Consider the following 15,187-nt stretch of genomic DNA (forward strand, 5'->3'; position numbering starts at 1 on the left):
GGTCCTCCGCTGCCCACACCCTCCTTGCGCAGAAGGCTTCCGCGCAGGGAGAGTAGGAGGAGACTAGGCGTCAAAGAGCTTCTTTGCTGGAAGAAGTTCAAGAAACGCCCACTGACGGATTCTGCCAGTGATTGAGTCAGCCACGGGCGAGTGGCTGTCCGGAAAGAAAAGGTTCACTCAGGCAACCCAGCCAGGTGTTGCACCGGTTTACGCACGAGCAACCCCTAGAACCATTACAGCGGAGGACTGTATATGGCAGAGGATTGCAAAGGCCACCCAAAGATAAGACACACACCATTTTCCATACAGCAGCCAAATTAAAATGGGGGAGGGGGAATGCACTTCCCCAAAAGACACCAATAGGACAGCAACACACAAGAAAGAAACCTAGGAACATTTGTTATGGCTTTGAAGAAAAAAGAAAATTGAATTAAGCAAATGTATTATTTAAAAGTTCTCCCTGGCACTGAGCCCAACACTCAGGGTAGGGGGAAGAAAGCATTTACAAATAATGTAGCTTTGCAAAAGAAGAAGAAGTAGAAGTAAAAATAAACAGCTGAAGAAAAGATAATCCATGCACAATGGCAGGAACTTCTCCTCAGTTTGCTTTAGATGCAGACTCGTTTGTAAAAATAGCAGACAAATATTGTTCTAAAAGTCTATGTGAACTTCAGCCCTAGAAAATGATTACACATAGGAAATCAGAATGAGGGGGGGGGGGGAGTAATTGACAGACACAAATGGTCATGGTACCAAAACATAAGCTCTTCAATTTACTAAAAATTTTACCAAACACAGCAAATACACTCCTCACACGCAAAAGAGGTTATCAGTATGTTGTGTTCCAGAGCCAAAGATTGCTACAATTAAGTTTGTCTAATAACTTTCTTAGAACATAATTTGTTAATAACATTCTTAGAACCTTCTTAGAACCTGGTGTGCAGAGCAAGGTGTTCAGAATTAGACGCCACACTCCAGACGTTAAGGACACCAAGCTTAGGGGAGGTGTGACATCAATGTTAGTGGAGTACATTAGAAGAGCACCGGCTTTGCATGCAGAATGTCCCAAGTTTAATCCCTGGCATCTCCAGGTAGAGCTGAGAGTGTCCCATCTGAAACCCTGGAGAGTTGCTGCCACTCAAGGAAGACAACACTGAACTAGATACACCGGTGCCCTGATCCTGTATAAGGCAGCATCCTGTGTTCTGCAGGTATGCAGAGGCAATGACATTTATTCCATCAAGGGTGACACTGCTTTAGGGCTGATCTGTTGGGAGTCATGTGCCAGTGTTGGGTAGATTTGGAGTCAAAAGTGGTTAGGGCCTGATCCAACAGCAGTTGGACTACCTACTTCTCCCTCTTTCCCCCTCAGGGTCACAGGTTGCCCACACCTGGTGTAGAAGATCCCTAGCTCAACTCTTGCATCTCCAGTCAAAAGATAACTCAGGTGGTGAGGAGCAGGGGGAGACTGGATGTGGTCATGGGTAGCCATATCTAAACACAATAATGTGGTCACTCAGTATCATTTATTATTATTTAGACAATTATAGGGGGGGAGGATCAAAACTTATTTCAACCAGGAAATATTTGAACCTCTATACCTATATCTATTCTTAAGGAAATCAGCCCTGAGTGCTCACTGGAAGGAAAGATCCTGAAGCTGAGACTCCAATACTTTGGCCACCTCATGAGGAGAGAAGACTCCCTGGAAAAGACCCTGATGTTGGGAAAGATTGAGGGCACAAGGAGAAGGGGATGACACAGGACGAGATGGTTGGACAGTGTTCTCGAAGCTACCAGCATGAGTTTGACCAAAGTGCAGGAGGCAGTGGAAGACAGGAGTGCCTGGCGTGCTCTGGTCCCATGGGGTCACGAAGAGTTGGACATGACTAAACGACTAAACAACAACAACCTACAGAAGAAATTACAATGTTGTCATGAGAAGAACAGAACTTCGAAAGAATGTAAGAGGAGCCTGCTGGATCAGGCTGATGGACTGCCTAGTTCAGCATTCTGTTCTCACAGTGGCCGACCAGATACCCCAATGGGAAGCCTACAAGCTGGATGTGAGAGCAACAGCACTTCTCTCCTGCTGCTTCCAGCAAGGATTGTTCAGAGACACAATGCCTCTGACAGTGGAGGTGGAACATAGCCAGCATGGCTAGTAGGCATTGATAGCCTTGCCCTCCATGAATTTGTCTAATGCTCTTTTGAAGCCATCCAAGCATAATTTTTTAAGGAGAGTAAAGACAGGCTGGAACGTGTGTAGAGGAGGGAGACCAAGACGATCAAGGGTCTGGAAGCCAAGCTGTATGAAGAATGGTTGAGGGAATTCAGTATGTTTAGCCTGGTAAAGAGGAGATATGATAGCCATCTTCAAACATCTAAAGGTCTGTCACATGGAGGATGAAGCAAGCTTATTTTCTATTATTCAAAGTGAGTGACCATCACTGCCTCCTTTGGGAGCGAGTTCCCTCATTTAACCATGTGCCAAACCTCCCTTCCCCAAACCAGGTGATGAAAGTACAATCCTTACTCCATTTATGGAGTCCTTCCACATGAACTCAGCCTTATTCTTTGCATGTTGTTTTAAAGCAAAAGACATTAAAATTACAACACAATGCGGTGTCTGTGCCTCTGGATGACAAGTCATTCCACTGCCAACAGCAGAAGCATCCTTCTTCTGGAGCCAAAGCTCTGCATAACTTTAACTGATGCCGTTCTTGCTTTCTCTACTATTTAATAAATCATCCCTTTCTTCTAATCTGCAGCAAAACTGCATGCAGATGCTTTAAAATGTCACCAAAGAACCACCAAGCCTCTCGATTCCATCATTTGCGTCAAATCTTCCACTCCAATAGAAGGTTATTCTTATGAAATTCCTGGGAAGCTAAGTGTCTAATTACTTAGACACCCTTAAGCATTTCCCTCCCTTTAACACTTCCCTGTCCCTATTAAATAAAACTCAAGGGGATAATATTTCTCCAAAGGCAATATGTTTTTGGCATCTTTTTTCATTCCATCTGCTTGAACTGTCTACCAAAAAAGCAATGAAGAAAGTTCCATTTCCAGAAACTTTGAATGCAGACCAAAACCTACAACCAAGATCTTTGAGACACTTTGGAACTTTAGTGCAAACGCATACAGGAACTTGCTTAATTCAGCTGGAGCATTAGGAAGTAAACATAGATCTTAGTTACTTATTACAATTACTCAGTTAAATGGGTGAAATTAAGGCAGTGAATTATGAGGGCATGGACACTGGATTCCACATCCCACCACAGAAATGGCTTTTTACACCTGGGATTTTCTGAAACTAAGCATGTGCTCTAACACAAATACATGCACGGATCCCAAGGGCATCAAAAGGAGAGTTTAGAAAATAATATCCCTTCCCTTCTTATTTCATTAAACCACAAAATGGGTTGGATTCAGAACAAGAGCTAGTCTGGTGATGAACCCTATTCACACTTAGGTAGAGCAGATTCCACTGCACTCAGTGGGACTTTCTTCCAAGTTGAGATGAACAGTATTGCACTGGGAGCAGACTATAGGCTGCAAAAGCTTTGGCCATAATAAAAACATGTTAGCCTTTAAAGGGCCACCCAACTCTTTGTTGCTTTGCAATAGAGGAACCCAACCCATACGCTTTGGAAGAGTACAGCTGAGCACATTCATCTTGTGAGGTAGCAAAAATGTATGGAGATTGGAAAGCACATTTGACTTTGAAATAAATATTTAAGTATTTCAAATTAACATCAGGATCCACATATGCCATTAGTCTATGGTTTGCCCTGGTGTTTAAAACACAACTGCTCTCCAACCAATATACTTTGGATTTCCTTTCCATAAAGATGGTTAGTAGAGTTAGTAGAGTATATTAATTACACATACCTGAATTATTGTATTTTTAATGTTTTTTTGGAAGCCGCCCAGAGTGGCTGAGGAAACCCAGCCAGATGGGTGGGATATAAATAAATAAATAAATAAATAAATAGTATGACTCAAATAGCTGGAGGTAGGGGGAATACATGCATACAACCTAAAAATGAGTTATTTGGCTAAGAATCAGACTCCCATGCTGGCTCAATTTTAAGTGATGGCTTTCCAAAATATACAGTAACTCCTAAAGCTATCAGAGCAGGAACATTCAATATAGAGCAGTTTCTCCCACCTCCAATTTATGCGAGCAATAATACTCACGCACTACTAAAAGACTGGACAGCAACTTTCCTTTCACCTAATAAGAGTCCTGATCAGGGGCTGCATATTTTGCTCAGAAGAAAGTAGCAATTACATTAAACTTGGTCACATACACTTTGAAAATAGCCTCTCACCAGGTTACCTATGGCGACCACCTCCAGATGACATGGCACATAAAGTTTGCAAAAGATGGCTCTTTTTAATGCCAGCCACAACTGATGAATACAGGTTCACTAAAATGAATGTGGACTACAAACTTATCTGGACATGTTTACAAGGCTGCTTTCACAAATGGTGGTTCAATTAAACACTCATCCCACCCACACCCACCACAAAGGAACTTGCTTGCTTCAACCAGAAACACAAGGTAAAATAATCTCATCCAATCAGCAGGGTGCAAACAAAGTGCTATCTTTTCTAATGACTCAGCAGTGTGCAAATGGCAACAGCTCCAGAGTGCAAACCAAACAAAGTATAAGGACAGACATTAAAGTGTAAGAAATAAATCATCGTATAGACTGTCACTGAGTCATTATCTGTTCGGGACCAGGACCAATATCTGTTATTACCAAAGACTTTTTACAGTGTTGCCCTGATCATTCCAGCAACATAAAACAAACAAATGAAACCCTTCTCTTATTTTTTATTATCAGAGTACAAGCTTAAGACAGAACTAAGTTTTGACCCAATGGAGGGAAAGCACCATTAGATCTGGGAAGCTTCAATCCACAGGTTTACCTTAGAGACCAATAAACACACAAACATGCACACACACAACTTTCTAAGACCTCCCCCTGCTAACTATGAAAGGCTCTTCCCCAGGTCTGTTTTGAAAGAGAAGAAAAAGCAAAATCCAGATGTTCAGGAAAAGCTTTTTTAAATAACAAAACAAAAACTCTTAAAGTACATTTGCAACCAGCAAGTACCAATCTGGCTGAGCAAGGAAGCAGGCTTACTTATGAGTAAGCCCAACTGCGTTCAATGGGGTTCCTGCCCATTTAAGTGTGCAAAGGACTGCAGTCTGAAGCAACACAATCCCCTCATATCTAAGAGCACTATCAAGGCAAAGCAGCGTGCAAAGCATATAAACAGCATTTTTTTAAAAAGGGAAAGATAGATTGCAGATGTTTAAGCAACCAAAAGAACAAATTGGGACACTCAGCAAAGCCTTATGAGAAAGTATCCCATCCGGCTAAGAACTCTAGCGGGGTTGCGGGCACTGAAAAAGTTGGCTTTGGGAAGCAAAATGACAAAATGCCAGACAATAAATGAAACCACCTCTCTATTCCTATCTCTCTCACACACCAGGACTCTCCTCATCTGTTTTGGTTTCTGAGGACTTCTACAATGGACACTGGAGAGAGAGAGAGAGAGAGAGATTGTCCTTCTGCCCATCCCATTCCTGAAGAGCCATGTTCTTTTCAACACAGGGAAGCAAGGCAGCCGCCTTTCCAGAGCCTGCTTCTGCCCTGCAAACTTGCAACTCCTTCAAAGGGTGGGCGCACCGAATCAACTCAGAAGGCTACTCCCAAAGGCGCAATAACTGAAAGTGGAGCGGGGGCGGAGGGGGAAGATAAGTTTTCATCCCAAAGAGCTCCAACTCAAAGAGAGCCTAGTCTGGAAGAGGTTCAAGCTAGTTTCTGCCTTGATGGTAAGGAGGGGAGCAAGCTGGGTGGAAGGAGGAATCGGGAACTCACCCTGGAACCAGACAGCCTGCAAAGAGCCCGGTGCTGGCAGCCTTGCTGAAGTCCTAGGCTGCTGCCTCCGCTGCTGCTTCCACTGCCAGAGTATTTCTGCTTCACCATCCAGTCCTCCAGCCCTTTCCGAGCCAGCGAGGCGTTCACAGCAAAACTATCACCTGGGGAAGGAAAAGGAAAGCCTCAAGTCAGGCACAGTCGCCACCCTGAAAGGGATCCATTCAAGCCCTCCATCACCACCCCACATACTTCTTTACTTGCCCCCAAACTATCTGCCCCTGCCACAACAAAACGAGAGAGAAGGGGAAGGGGAACAGGGAGCAAAAGACTCCGAGAACAGAACCTCTCCTGAGAGCAGAGAACTTCTCTGAGCATCCACCCCAAAATCACCAAAGCACAAACTTTTTCTGCCTTTCCTTTCTTTTTTTTTACAGGGGCAAAAAGTTGGGGGGGAGAGAAAGCAAAAAAGGATGGAAGTTCTTATGAACAGGAATAATAATAATTATAAAAACAACATACCTTCTGGGCTTTCTCGAGGTTTACAAACAGCAGCTAGGAAAATCCAGGGTGGGGGGGGGGGAGAGAGAAAATAAAAACGAGAAGATGGTTAGAGCAGAGTCTTGCATATACACAGATATCTAGTGAATTCTAACCAAGACCTAGGCTCCTTTCCCTCCCCGCGCCCTGTAAACCGTGCAAAAGAACTTACCATGTTTTGAGTGAAGTTTCCCCATCTCTCGGCATGGATCTGCAAACCCGAGGGCATCGGGAGTGGGCTTCAGGGCTGAGCTGGGGGCATCACTGCCTGCTTGTTGGCTCTCTTCAACAACAACAACAACAATCTCTCAATTCCAAGAGGGTCCCTTTCCCTTCTTCTTTTTAGAAATCCATGTGCTCCGACCGTCCCCTTTCCTTGATTAAAGCAACGATGGAAAAGAGATATGGGCGGGGGGGGGAATGCACAGAGGAGCAGATCTATAGATAGATAGATGCACACTTGCAGCAGCAGCAGCAGCAGCAGCAAAAGCAGCTCTGAACTCAGCGCCCTGGCTCCGTCTCTCTCCTCTCCTCTCCTCTCCCTCTCGACTCAAGTCTCGCTTGTAACAGAGGCGGTTACAAAAGACCTTACTTCACCCACCGGGGAACATGATTGACACCTCATTGAGATTAGACCACTTGCAGGCAGCCTCTGGATTCCGATTGGAGCGGGGCGGCACATGAAAGGGAAGAAGGATCCTTTTGGAGTCTCCAAAAAAATAAAAGGAGCGGCGGCGGCGGCGGCGGCTCCTTTGGTGTGTTTCATTTCCAGCCAGGCGCAGGCAGCAGAGCTCAGAGCCATAGAGGGAGGCCCCATTTCAGAGATGTCTCTCTCTTTTTCTCTCTCTCCCTCCTCACTACTTTCTTTCTCTCTCTGTGCGTTTTTTGTGCGTTTGACTAAGTCCCCCACCCCGCTTCCCCATGATCCATCAGCCCCCTGCAACTTTTTGGGGGAGGCCACTCAAGGAGCAGTTCTGGGCGTGCCTACTCGGAAGTAAGTTCAACTCGATTCAAAGGGCATTGCTCTCGAGTAAGTGGATGTAGGCTTGCAGACTTTAGTCTTTTGTTCCCGCTTACTTGGGAGTAAGGCTTGGTTTCTGAGTAGACACGCACAGGGCAGGAGGGGTTGTCAAGGAAGGGTGGGTTTTATTTTATTTTTAAAGCTATTATTACTATTATTCCACCTTCCCTGAACCCCCCAAATGCTGCTTACAATATATTTCAAGAAACGCAAAACGCAAAATGCACACAAATGCAGCTGAGGAAATGCTGAAACACGTGCACAATTATAGTTATTTAAATAAATAACTCATTTTGAGGAACTGTTACATAATAATACATTGGTCTATGTTTTTACATTATTCTTCATAATAGTGCTTACACAAAAATGAGCGTTGCTGGTAGTGTCTTGGAGGAGGTGTGCCACCATTTTTTTAAAAAAGATATTTTGCAAGTTTATTATTAAATGTACATGTTAAGAAGCACAATCTAATATAAGGAGAAAACAATGGACAAAAACAAAGCACTCAAGTGGGAAACCCTGGTTGTAGGGTATGTAGCTTATCGCAGTTTTCTACATTCATAAACAGGGCACCTTACACTGCAATGGACATAAAATTCAGGATTATACTGTATGGCAATCCCACACTTGCTTGAGTGTACGCCCCACAGAACTAGGACTGCACTGTGTAACACAATTTAAAAACCATCGCTGTAACTTGAGAACACAACATTTTAAAATTATTCTAAAATCTGAGAAGCATAATTAACTATCACACACAAAAAACCTGTTGAAAGAGAAAGGCACAGTGAGTACAAAACCACACACAGAGCATAAATTAAAGGTGTGTATATAGGCACACACACATACCCACATATACATAGTACTGAAATATCTGCTGTGGAAGCCCTCTATCTCAAGGTATGTGGGAGGCACTCAACTACAGATCCCCAGCTGCAAAGATCCTAGCTTAGTGCTAGAGCATCTCCTAGGTCAGCTAAGACTCTACTGGCCTGATTCACGCATCTTACAGATTTGTTTGACATTTTCATTGTAATGCCATTGTTCCCCCCCCTGTACACAGCCTTTTTATAAAGTGTGGTTTATAAATGTTTTAAATAAATAAATAGCGCCCAGCTAAACCATGGCTGTGTGTATGAATGTGCCTGTGTGCGCATCGGTACGCATGGTAAAAACTGCATTTGCTTCATTCTTCATCCTTCTGTTTCTGTTCTACCTGGAGCTGAGCCATGCTTTGGCCAATGTTACATGTGAATCTGGGCTTGTGGTTTGTCTTCCCCAGACAATGGGAACCTTGGGGGCATCTTGTGGTTTGTCTGGGGCGAGACAAACCACAAACCCAGGTTCACACATAAGGCTAAGCTTTCAGAGTAGGTGTGAAGCAGGCATATTTTACTGTACTTTCACACATGGGCGTAGCCAGGATTTTTTTGGGGGAGGAGGAGGACTTTGTTGGAGGGCAGAACCAACGTGATTGGACAGTTAAGTATTTCTATTGTTTTACTTGATCTAGGGAGGGTAGGTGCCCCCCTGTCCCCCTTGGTTACGCCTATGCATTCACACTTAGCCATAGTTTGGCTTAGCATTCCTCACAAACTATTGTGTCAAAAATACTGTGCTAGCTGGACCTATAGCCTATAATGCACCTTCCTGTATTTCACAGAAAAACCACTTGTTTTATTTTTCTGTTACAAAATGGTACACACATAAATAATCAAATTTGATATGACTGGCAAAAAATGGGTCACTGAGGGGTAAAATGTTGTTGTTTAGTCATTTAGTCGTGTCCGACTCTTCGTGACCCCATGGACCAGAGCACGCCAGGCAGAGGGGTAAAATACTAAACCTAGTTTACAGTACATAACAATGTAAACCACCTCAGAGTAAACCAGCTCAGATAATTCTTCAGTAAATCAACTTGGAAAACACAAAATAATAGCAGTGAGCTAGGAAAGACCACTATTATGCATTCTCAAGAAGTAGCTTATTCTTCATTTTAATTTGCCTCCATGTTTTCCAAGTTTGGCCATGAGCGCATATGTGGCGTTTATAAATCAAAATTTATTCTCTCCCTGGGCCTGGGCATACAGTTGTTGATGGGGACTCAATATAGTTAAGGATTAGCTCCAGGGTTAACAATCCAATTTTCAGATCAACATTTTAAAACAAAACTAGATGTTTTCAGAGATGCTCCAGTGGAAGGTTGGTACTCAGTGCTGGCCCCTCCACTCCCAATTCCACCTGAAATGAAAATCAGGCTGAAATTGGGGGTTTGGTTCAAGTAGAAGCATTTCCTCAAATCAAGGGAAGACTTACAGGTATCCATCTACCTGACCAAGCTCTTCAGCTTAATGAAAAAACTAGGGAAGAAGGGAGTGGCAAGAGTCTTTTCATCTCTTGTGTAAACAAACAACCAGTTTATTAAGCAGTTTGCATGCACACAGTGGCAAATTACCACTTTGCAAAACGGCTACCTGTCTTCACCCAGACTCACCCTTTGAAGGAATGGAGCAATGCTTAGTATGGCAACAGGTTAACGAACAAGAAGTTCAGGACTACATAGGAAGCTGTCGTCTACTGAGTCAGCCCTTGGGTCCATTTTGCTCAATACTGTCGACACCAGGGGTGGGGGGGAGGTTAGGAGCCCCTGTGTGAAATTTCAGTGGTGGCTCCATTGGGAGCCGTTGCTGCTTCTGCCACCTTAATCTAGTAAAGCCCTGGTAGGGCAAGGATAGTAGCACCGGAGGTAAGAGAGGATCCACCTGAAGGTGTTTTGGCAGTGGTGCCTTCAAACCAGAAGCCAATCCTGGTAATTCTTCAAAGATTTACTAAACTTTTCTATTGCAGTGGCTGGGGAGTGGAAGTGTAAATTCCCCAGAGGGGTTGGCTTGGCTCCCCCACTTTTAAGCATCAGATAAGATGCTAAAGCCTTTAACGCAGCTGGCTTAGTTATCTCCCTCTGTTACACTGAACTTCATTTTATTCTGCTGTTGGTTTTATCGTATGAAACCAATTTTAGTCATTTGGACTGTTTTGACTGTGATTTATGTACTCAGTGAACTTTTTAGTAAGCCCCCCTACCTCACAACCCTTTGAGCTTATAAATAAAAGCAGGATATAATTTTTGAAAGAAAGAAAGAAATGCAGAAAGAAATGCAGAAAGAAATGCAGAAAGAAATGCAGAAAGAAATGCAGAAAGAAATGCAAATTGGCGACTCATTCCCAGAGCAGGTTGGAGGCTTCCCCTTCTGCCATTTCACAAGCTGCATAGGCCTAAGCCAAAGGAAAAGGGCCACAAAAATGATCAAGGGGTTGGAGAAACTCGCCTCTGAGGGACAGTTAGAATGTTTGAGGCTTTTCAGCTTAGAGAAAAGGCATGTAAGAGGAGACCTGATAGAGGTGTATAAAATTATACATGATATAGAGAAAGTGGAAAGAGCAGTAGTACCCTGTGAGGTGGCACAGGTTGGGCACTATTGTTCTTCCAGATTCCCAACACAGTGGGTTGCTGGCGCTTATTGAGAGGGAGATATGAGGGGCAGAACACAGGGAACTTGTGTGGAGCAGCGCAGTGGAGCCAATCCAATGTTGCCACCATGCCAAGCTCCCCGCACCACATAACTCTCCCTTGGCCTCGTTATGTTGCGAAGCCAGGAGTGTAATAGTGCACCACCTCACCAGCTACTACTGGGGTAGACATTTCTCTCTCTCTCTTCCCCCCCCCCCAATACTGGAATTAGGAATTATTCCATGGAATGGAATGTTGGAAGACCCAGGACAGACCAATAAAAGTACTTCTTCACATAGTGCATAGCTGAGTTTGCTCTCACAAGATTGAGTTGAGACGTCCAGGTCCAGCAACTTGGTTGGCTTTAAAAGAGGATTAGACAAATTAATGGAGGATAAGGCTGTCAGTGGCCACCAGATACAACACTAGCTGCATTCCGCCTCCACATATGGAAGAAGAAGAGGAGGAGTTTGGATTTGATATCCCGCTTTATCACTACCCTAAGGAGTCTCAAAGCAGCTAACAATCTCCTTTCCGTTCCTCCCCCATAACAAACACTGTGACGTGAGTGAGGCTGAGAGACTTCAGAGAAGTGTGACTAGCTCAAGGTTACCCAGCAGCTGCATGTGGAGGAGCGGGGAAGCGAACCCAATTCACCAGATTACAAGTCCACCGCTCTTAACCACTACACCATGCTGGCTAAGCACTATGCCTCTGAGTACCAGCTGCTAGGAATCACAAGTGAGGATAGCACTGTTGCACTTGGGTCCTCGTAGCGGCTTTGAGTTGGCCACTGTGAGAACAGGATGCTGAACTAGATCGGCCCTTGGCTTGATCTAGTAGGGCTCTTCTTGTGTACTTAGGAACTGGTTGTGTGAAGATAGGCTAGGTCAGAAACTGGGTCCTACAGCTACAGCTCCAATATGTTATACGGGAGAATTATCCATCTTTTCTTTTTTAAACAACAACCTTATAGCTGGTAATTACTTCCCGTTTTATGAAAATTTTGTTTCCTTGCGGGGGGGGGGATTCGGGTAAGAGGGATAAAAGAGAAGCAAAATGCTTATGAGTTCAATTTTTTTTTTTGAAAGGAAGGAGAGAAGAAAAGAAAAAGAAGAGGGAGGTTTCACTACCTTCCAAGCCATCAACTCACGCTATGCAAAAGAAATCTGGAAACAGGCCCAGCCTAAAACATTCCTGTCTGTTCATTTTCAAAAATTCTATGAAAGTTTCAAAGTCGTTGGATCTGGAGCTCACCTGGAGAAAGCAGAGAAAAGATATTATGAAATAGCCAAATGCTTCGATTTTTATTTTATTTTAAAAATCCCTTCACAGCTTGCAGTCAGCCCTGAGCCAATAAATAAAACACAGACGACCCTAATGAACAATGATGTTTGATTTCCATAATATTTTAACAAGAGATAATGTGATCCTGTCCTCAGAGATTCCCTAGACATTTTGCATCACACAAATCCTCTTTTCCCCCTGCCTCTTGGCAAAGGCTACAACTATTTCACACCCTGGGTTGCCAAGAAAGGGGGGGGGGGCGAAGGGAGTATGTGGATGTCAGCTGAAAACATTCGATCTGGTGGCAGGTGATCTCACGTTTGGTCCAGGGCCATGAATCCTCTCAGAACCCTGTAACATACTGGATGAATTGGGTCGTATTTCTTCATAGCACATCTTCATGGAGGTAAGGTTTGTCTGGAGTAGGTGGAACTCTTTTATAACTGAGCTCCCACCCTTATCCCATGATTGCTGCATTCCCACCTCTGTATTCAGAAATGTTCATAGAAAGTTGCCACATACCAGGTCAGAAAAGATGACTGACGGTGGCTCTCCATTGTTTCAGGTAGGGTTCTCTCCCAGCCCTACCTGGAACTGCTGGGTATTGAATCTAGGACTTTCTGCATGCAGAGCATGTACCCTACCACTGAAAAAAGAAAAGAAAAGGAAATAGGAAAAGAAACAGCCAGTTGAGAGAGCCAGTGGGGTGCAGTGATCATAGTGTCAAACTAGGAGACTAGGACTCAAATTCCCACATAGCCATGACATTCACTGGATGACTTTGGGTAAATTACTTTCTCTCAGCCTAACCTGACTCACAGGTTTGTTTTAAGGATAAGTTTGGAGTGGGGGGGGGGGAGAGAGAGAACCATGTGCATCACTTTACTCCTTGGAGGAAAGATGGGGTATAAATCTATTTTCATTGCTACTGGCACTATGATGATGATCTCTTTATTTATTTCATAAAATTTCTATACCATTTGATTGTAAAAAAGCCTCAAAGCAGTTGACAAAGATAATAAGACACTGGCATTTTCAATTAAAACACTCAGAAAACTACAAATTAGCAAGAGAATAAGAACACGCCAGCATCCTAGAGAACTAGGTAGGCTTGTCTAAACAACGTTTTTCAAAAGTGCCAAAAAGAATACAAAGTGAAGGTGCCTGTCTGATATTGATAGTGGGTGCCGCTACACTAAAATATTGATTTCTTGCAGTTGTGGAATAATACAGCTCTGGAGCTGCGGCAGTGTGTTTTCCTGCCATTGTTTCCAATTGGAGGGAAGTTGTTAGAACACAAAAGAGATAAAGAGATGGGATGTGCAAAAGCGCTGTTCTGTCCTTACATCCGCCTTGCCGGCATGGGCTCAGAAGGGCGTTGGATAGGGCATTTCAACTGCCTTTGGTTCTTTCCCCCTCCCTCCCCTGCTGGAGGGTCGCAGCCTAAATGTATCAGTGAAAACAATTCCTCACATACAGTAAAATCCTGAGGCCTTAACTCTGTATTTGTTCAGGCATCTTCCGGCTTCAATGGAATTCGGACCAAAGGATGTCAAAAACCAAGCGGGCTCTGAGGATTGGAGGAGCTGGGTGGGGGGTGTCACAGTATAATTACAATGACGTTTCGTAACCACAGGGTCTTTCAAATACACAAAGTCTTTTGTTTCTCTCTCTTCTTCTTCTTCTTCTTCTTCTTCTTCTCCTCTCCCCCCACCCCCCAATTTCAATGGAGCATGTTAAGAAGTGATGTGTAGTAAAATATCAGAGTAAAGCACACCATTCATAAAACTGTAATAATGATTAAAGGGGCCTCTCATGTAACCCTGTGACCGCAGTGGAATTTTTTCGAAGGGTTGAAATCTGTGACGCAGACGGAGGGGTGGCTGTTGTTTTTTCCCCCATTGCCCTTTCATTAGTGCAGAGCGTGCAAAAACTCTTGCAAAGGGGCTGACGCTGAAAGAAAGCCCTTTTGAACCCCTCATGCAATATAAACCTGTTCCCATCTGATGATGGGAAATTAAATTTGTGCCAGAGTTAAAATAACGCAAAAAGATCGCACTCTTGAACTTTTACATGCTCATTAAAAGAGAGAGAGAGAGATTATTTGTAGTAGAAAATGTATGCGTGTAGATTTGGAGGGGGAAAATAAATGTATAAATAATGTTTGGAAGAAAGGAAATTGCTTTCTTGCTGCTCTCGAAAGAAAGGGGAGCTGAGAAAGAGGAAGGAAGCTGTACAAAACACACACACAGGCAGCATGAGTTTGCTATTGTCTGCACTGGGGATGACTGTTCTATGGTTTGATTGTTTGAAAAGCTGCCATCTGATTTTAAAAATTGGCATATCCAGCACCAGCTGGATGTCAAGGGCCCCAGTTGCTCTGAAGGGCCCCAGGTTAGCCTGCTCCAGCTTTGTCAGCTCGCTGAGTCCCTGGCTGGCCGTTTAAATGGGGGGCAGCAGGACAAGGTGCCACTTTTGGTTTGGCTCCCATCGGCAGTGACCACCTACCATTTAAATATACATAAAGTGCAATGCCCCATTCTACAGATCTATGAACATTTCCCATAGATCTATGGACTGATGCAGTTCAGTGTTCAGAACCAGCAGACCTTCTGAATACCAGGCTTTGCCATGTGTGGAATTATTTATGGCATTTGTATGCTGCCTCCCCATAACATAAAGTTCTCTGAATGGTGTATAATAACTATGTGAAAAACACTTAGAATCATAGAATTGTAGAGTTGGAAGGGAACCCAAGGGTCATCTAGTCCAACCCCTTGCAGTGCAGGAATCTTTTGCCCAAGGTGGGGCTCAAACCCTGAGGTCAAGAGTCTCGTGCTTTGCTATCTGAGGTATCCCACCTACAAAAAGTGAAATAGAAAACCAGTAAGATGAGAAGTAGAGATAGAACGTGCTGCACCCTGAAAATGAATA

General features: G+C 43.8%; 2 protein-coding genes across 3 annotated transcripts in view; both read right to left on the bottom strand.

The window, feature by feature from the left end:
• Positions 1-7,541, bottom strand: part of NKD1 (NKD inhibitor of WNT signaling pathway 1) — a 129,017-nt gene extending 121,476 nt beyond the window's left edge. Inside the window, exons 1-3 of one of the 2 annotated variants that reach the window (XM_079988864.1) lie at positions 6,610-7,541; positions 6,420-6,452; positions 5,901-6,061 (exon numbers count right to left, since the gene is read on the bottom strand). In XM_079988864.1, the coding sequence (XP_079844990.1) occupies positions 5,901-6,061; positions 6,420-6,452; positions 6,610-6,634 (219 nt within the window). In that variant the 5' untranslated portion in view covers positions 6,635-7,541. The remainder of the gene's footprint in view (positions 1-5,900; positions 6,062-6,419; positions 6,453-6,609) is intronic. The other variant, XM_079988863.1, reaches the window with a different exon arrangement.
• Positions 7,542-9,562: 2,021 nt separating this feature from the next.
• The window catches only part of LOC307223104 (uncharacterized protein), a 131,459-nt gene continuing 125,834 nt past the window's right edge, over positions 9,563-15,187 (bottom strand). The window contains exons 15-16 of the mRNA XM_079988950.1: positions 12,120-12,223; positions 9,563-9,699 (exon numbers count right to left, since the gene is read on the bottom strand). The gene's annotated coding sequence lies outside the window, so the exon portion shown is untranslated. The remainder of the gene's footprint in view (positions 9,700-12,119; positions 12,224-15,187) is intronic.

The sequence above is a fragment of the Podarcis cretensis genome (assembly GCF_951804945.1).
Source record: "Podarcis cretensis genome assembly, chromosome: 8".
In the NCBI taxonomy this organism is placed as follows: domain Eukaryota; kingdom Metazoa; phylum Chordata; class Lepidosauria; order Squamata; family Lacertidae; genus Podarcis; species Podarcis cretensis.